Genomic DNA, 5,746 nt, shown 5'->3' on the forward strand with positions numbered 1-5,746 from the left:
TGTAATGTAGGACACCAACACACAGCAACAAGTTAGCTCAACTGAATGTGCTTATGATATTATTAGAGCTGTCAGTTAAACGCGTTATTAACGGCGTTAACGCTAAACAATTTTAACGGCGTTAAAAAAAATATCGCGCGATTAACGCAAATATTTTATTTACAAAAAAAAAAAAAAAAAAATATTTTTTTTCTTTGGCTCAAAACAAAGAAGCAGTAGCCTGACTGCTATGTTCAAATGGCATTTGTTCAAAGCAGTCGTTTAATTGCACTATAGGCTCTTTTTTTGTATCATCCTGTTTTGATCAGTATATGCCAATGTTGTTATCAATAAAAAATCATTTGCACAAGACAAGCCGATGCACTTCACCATGTTGATAAGAGAATTAAAATGAGAAGAATTATGGGACAAAAAAATCAAGGGATATTTAGCATAGAAAAAGAATTTGCGATTAATCGCGATTAATCGTGAGTTAACTATGACATTAATGCGATTAATCACGATTAAATATTTTAATCGCTTGACAGCTCTAGATATTATTTTTCGTATTTACATTAATCTTTAGAGAAAGGTGTTTATGCGCGAGGAGGGGAGCTTATCGGTTTTGCTTTCCCTGTATGAAACAATACAAATATATTATATATTCATGAAACACTATAGAGTACTCTGAAAGGAAGTGGCACTCTTTGATTTGAAGTGTGTGTGTGTGTGTGTGTGTGTGTGTGTGTGTGTGTGTGTGTGTGTGTGTGTGTGTGTGTGTGTGTGTGTGTGTGTGTGTGTGTGTGTGTGTGTGTGTTTGTGTGTGTGCTTGAGTGTGACGTTGATTCTGATGCTCACGAATTGGTAGTCCTCATGTCAGGACGAATAAGGCAGTTGGTAACGGATAGCTCACTGTCAGCCATCAGGTCTATCCTTCATGTCTCTACTTTTGTCTCTCTCTCTCACCAAATGTGAATACCTCTCTACCTCAATTTGACTCTCACTCAATGTGACTATCTTGCTCTCTCTCTGTCTCTCACTCTCTCTCTATGTGACTCTCTAGCTCTCTCTCACTCAATATGACACTCACTCAATGTGACGATCTCTCTCTCTCTCTCTCTCTCTCTCTCTCTCTCTCTCTCTCTCTCTCTCTCTCTCTCTCTCTCTCTCTCTCTCTCTCTCTCTCTCTCTCTCTCTCTCTCTCTCTCTCTCTCTCTCTCTCTCTCTCTCTCTCTCTCTCTCTCTCATGCCACACTTTGCCCTGGAGATAAACACATGGAGACATGAGACATTTTATAAATATATATATAAAAAAATAAAATTATATATATAAATCAACAGGGCTGTTGATTGTGTCAGTCATCTTCTCTTTCATTTTTTTCTGCACCGCGTCCCGCCAGGAGCGGTTGTCTCGCGGGAGAGCTTGTCAACAGGATGACGCGTCAGGGAGCAGCTCATGTGGAACAGCGCGCCTCGCGCCCAGAAGCCCGGCCATCGAAAAGATTAACAGCTTGCTCTGCGTTTGATTTCTTTTTTTTAATCCTTTATCAGATATTTTCAATAGGGGACCTTTCGAAAATCAAAACGAAAACGTTGTGATAGTAAAAGCTAAATTATCTCCTGGATTATTATTGAAGAAAAAAGTTTTGTAATGACGGGATGACTCAGATATATGGAAATACATTTTTAATGCACACGTTGTTGATGTTGTTGTTTAACCCAGTGAAGACTATTTAACAGCAAATAGCAGCTTGATATGAAACTGTTTATAAATGTCTAATACAATTCAACTTTGTGGCTACTGGACAACATACGCAAAATGTAGATACACGTGAAATGGTCCAATGGGCAATACTTCCACCGACACCTTCCTCCCTATACTTGCAGGGTCTCGGGTGTGTCATTACGGCTTCCTCAGTAAAACACCACGGTCCCACACCGACTCACACACATTCAGTCCTCCACCGGCTCACTCACACTCTCAGTCAAATACCGTCCCACAAACTCTCGGTCAAACACCGTCCAACACACACTATTTTCAGTCAAACACTGCACTCACATACACACTTTCCGTCCCACACTGTCTCACCCACTCTCAGTCAAACACCGTCTCACACACCGTCACGGCCGACAGGCTCTTGGTCTTGGCCAAATTGTTCCCGCCCTGCCCGTGAACCTTGGAGGCGCTCGCGACGCCTGGCGCGCGTTTCTCCACGTGCGCCGGAGCGCACGGGGTCGCTTTGCTCTGCGAGCTGCACGTGGAGGGCTGCTGGAGCGACAGGCTGAATACAGAGGACAGTTTATCCCGGTAGCTCTGCCGGAACCTCTGGGCCGACCGGTAAAGGTTCCCCACGAAGCAGTAGCACAGCGGGTTGAGCGCCGAGTTGGTGAGCCCGAGCCACTGCGCGAACGGCCTCCCCTGGAGGATCCACTCGTGGCGCAAGTGGTTCACCTCGCTCCCCTCCTCGCGCTCCAGTGAGTCTGGCATGTTGAAATCGATCCAGATGTCCACCACGTACAGGGGCAGCCAGGACAGGGTGAACAGCAGCACCAGTGACAGCACCATCTTGGCGATCCTTTTACGCACCCGTATGCGCGAGACCACCTGCGCGCTCCCTTGCTGGTTGGGCTCGCTCAGCAGCTTCTCGTCCGCGCCCCACAGCTTGCGCACGGTCAGGCAGCTGATGACCAGGTTGAACACCACGGGGAAGCAGTAGAGCGAGCAGAACAGCAGGAAGTTGTAGCCCTGCCGCAGCCGCACCTGGCTCCAGCCCTCCACGCACACCGTGACCGTGTGCGCCCCGTCCAGCAGCGCCAGGGCCCGCGTGGTGTTCATGAACAGCAGCGGGAGGCACAGGCCGGACGCCGCCGCCCACACCAGGCAGATCATGCCCAGGATCCGCCGGCCCGTGAAGAAGGAGCGCGCGTGCAGGGGGTTGTGCACACTATAGTAGCGGTTGAGGCTGATGACAGCCAGGCTCAGGACGCTCGCGGACACGGACACCGCCTGCACGAAGGGCACCGCGCGGCACATCAGGTCCCCGAACACCCAGGCGTTGTATACCTGGTGGCCCAGGTTGACGGGCATGCACACGCACACCACCATCATGTCGCACACCGCCAGGTTGACGAGCAGCCGGCGCGTGGCCGACACCCCGGACAGCCGGTTCCGTTTACGCGTGAGTACCAGCAGCGCCATGATGTTCCCGCCGAGCCCCGCGATGAACGATACGGTGTACATGACCACGAGCGCGATGGTGCCCGGCTCGTGGCCCGAGAACAACACGTCCACGGAGAAGGGGTTGGGGTTGAGGAAGGTCCAGTTGTAGTCATGGGTACGGTCCTCCCAGAGGGAATAGTTGGCGGATAAGAAGTGCTCGAACCGCGTGTAGATCCTGGAGAGATTCATTTCCCGCGGCCGGTCACATCGCACGCGCTCTGGAAAGTGTCCATCACTCCGGAGGAGGAGGAGGTGGCGCGAGGAGCCGCCGATATCAGACGGACCGCGACGGGAACACAGCGAGCCGTTTAGAACCACTTTCATTTATCTGTGCGTGCCTGGATACGAAGAAAAGACGCACGCAGCATTCCGCTCAAAGTGTGATAAGTATACCACTCAGAGTATACGAAGTACTCCGCTCCGAGTCATCCCATGCAGTGTCTCGTGCGCTGGTCAGAGCTGCACTGTGAGGTGGCGCGCGGTCCGTCTCTTACTATCCCTGCCCGTTCTAAGTGTCACCACCACCAGCGGATGTGGTAAGATACTAGACATCCATCCCTGCCACCCTCACACACTTAGAAGGATGCAGATCCAAATAAAGCTCACTTTCTATTTGAAACCATGTGGGTTGGTGAGGTAAAAACAGATTGAGGAAAATTCTTTGTTGTCCAAAGCAAGCCAATACATTCATTTGCATGAACTTCTCGGTAAATGTACTCATTCTAACCATGAAAGCAAAAACAACATTAATATTTCATGAATTATGCAAATCATATATGAGGACTTTGACTGCAGTTTTTTCACTTTAATATGACTTATTCATATTCATAAACATCATCCTATTAAGTAAACATGTTATGAATATGTTAAATAATCAGAAACATAGATCGAACATGTTAAATATGTATTCTAGGTTCTGTTTCATGAAGGTATCTCACCGAACCGCGTGTGTATTTCATAAAGACTTTGCAGGCTTGTGCATGGGTGCTGTTAGTGTTTAATCTCATCCTGCTATCTTAAATGAATGCTAATGCCATTTTAATGTCGACGACTTAATGGTGTTTAAATGTGTTTCTCAGACGAATTACCAACACGCATGGTTCTGAGCAGGCGCTGAGGCAGCGCGCGTTTTAATTCCAGCTCGCTATTCCGTAATTCCTCATTAAAGTTCCGGTATGAATCCTCAGAGAGTGAGAGGTTGGTCCGTCGCTCGCTCCCCAATTGATGAGAGGATTTAGCGGAGATGGGAGGTAATTTCCCTCTGAAGGGCTTGATTTAGCCCCAGCAAGAGGTCCCGTCATGTGTGATATAAGAAGACCTCTGGGTCGTGCTGGGTGTTGCCTGTAAAAATAGACGGCGTCTCTTGTCTCTCGGACGACTGACTGCCCTTTCCTCCGTGTTGCTCGCACCTTTTGAGAAGCAAAGCATGAAATGAGACGGCTGGGCCCACAGCTGGGAGTCCATGTTGGATTGTAAATCTGTGATATAAAGTAGTAGGGGGTGCCTCTGACCATTCCCCACCTGACGCACGCGCGCACGCACGCACGCACACGCACACGCACACGCACACGCACACACACACACACACAAACACACCCTGGGCCTGTGTGTCTGGGTTTGTGTTTGTGTGCGATACAGAGACAGATATATACAGAGATATAGACACAGACATGGAAACCAGAGCCGGAGCCGGAGACAGAGACACAGAGAGAGAGAGAGAGAGAGAGGCACAGAGACAGCTACAGAGACACAGAGAGAGAGAGAGGCACAGAGACAGCTACAGAGACACAGAGAGAGAGAGAGGCACAGGGACAGCTACAGAGACAGAGAGAAAGAGAGAGAGACTGAGAGAGAGACAGCTCATTCACTGGTGAAATGTCAGGGTCATTAATAATGGGGTGTTAGTGTGCATGTGTGTGTGTGTGTGTGTGTGTGTGTGTGTGTGTGTGTGTGTGTGTGTGTGTGTGTGTGTGTGTGTGTGTAAGTGTGCAGGCAGGAGGAAACGCAGGATGAAAAAAGTATATTTATTTGCCCATTTCAGGCTAATACAACACCCTTCTAATGTGTTGCTGACCGAAGATCACACACATTATAACGTATTAGTCCTATTAACACATTCACCCACCTACTCACAAGATAATCCCCAACAGACGGCCGTGCAACCTTCCAAACCATCACCCCCTCCAGGCACACACACAAACACACAAACACAGACATGCCTGGGGACACACCACACAAACACACACACACACACACACACACACACACACACACACACGCATTCCCCTCTCCCGCCGCTTCCTCTCTCCCCCCTTGCCCCTATAACATGAGACGCATTACGCAACCGATCGTGTCCAGACTGTCCAACTGGGTGATGTTTTTTTTCCAATAAACTCATGACTGCACGGACCCCGTCCAACATCCCCTCTCCTCCACCCTGCTGAGCAGCGTCCGCGGCCCTAGACGCACCATGGCGACGGGGCCATAGCGACGGGGCCATTGCGACCGGCCATAGCGACGGGATGGTGAGGTGAGGGATGGAGCATG

General features: G+C 49.2%; 1 protein-coding gene across 1 annotated transcript; it reads right to left on the minus strand.

Moving 5' to 3' along the window:
* Positions 1-1,679: 1,679 nt before the first annotated feature.
* Positions 1,680-3,388, minus strand: LOC130371774 (gastrin/cholecystokinin type B receptor). Its single transcript, XM_056577637.1, has one exon. It carries the CDS (start codon positions 3,386-3,388, stop codon positions 2,075-2,077), a length of 1,314 nt encoding a protein of 437 aa, XP_056433612.1. The 3' UTR covers positions 1,680-2,074.
* Between the last annotated feature and the right edge of the window lie 2,358 nt (positions 3,389-5,746).

This window comes from Gadus chalcogrammus, chromosome 18, assembly GCF_026213295.1.
Source record: "Gadus chalcogrammus isolate NIFS_2021 chromosome 18, NIFS_Gcha_1.0, whole genome shotgun sequence".
Classification (NCBI taxonomy): Eukaryota; Metazoa; Chordata; class Actinopteri; order Gadiformes; family Gadidae; genus Gadus; species Gadus chalcogrammus.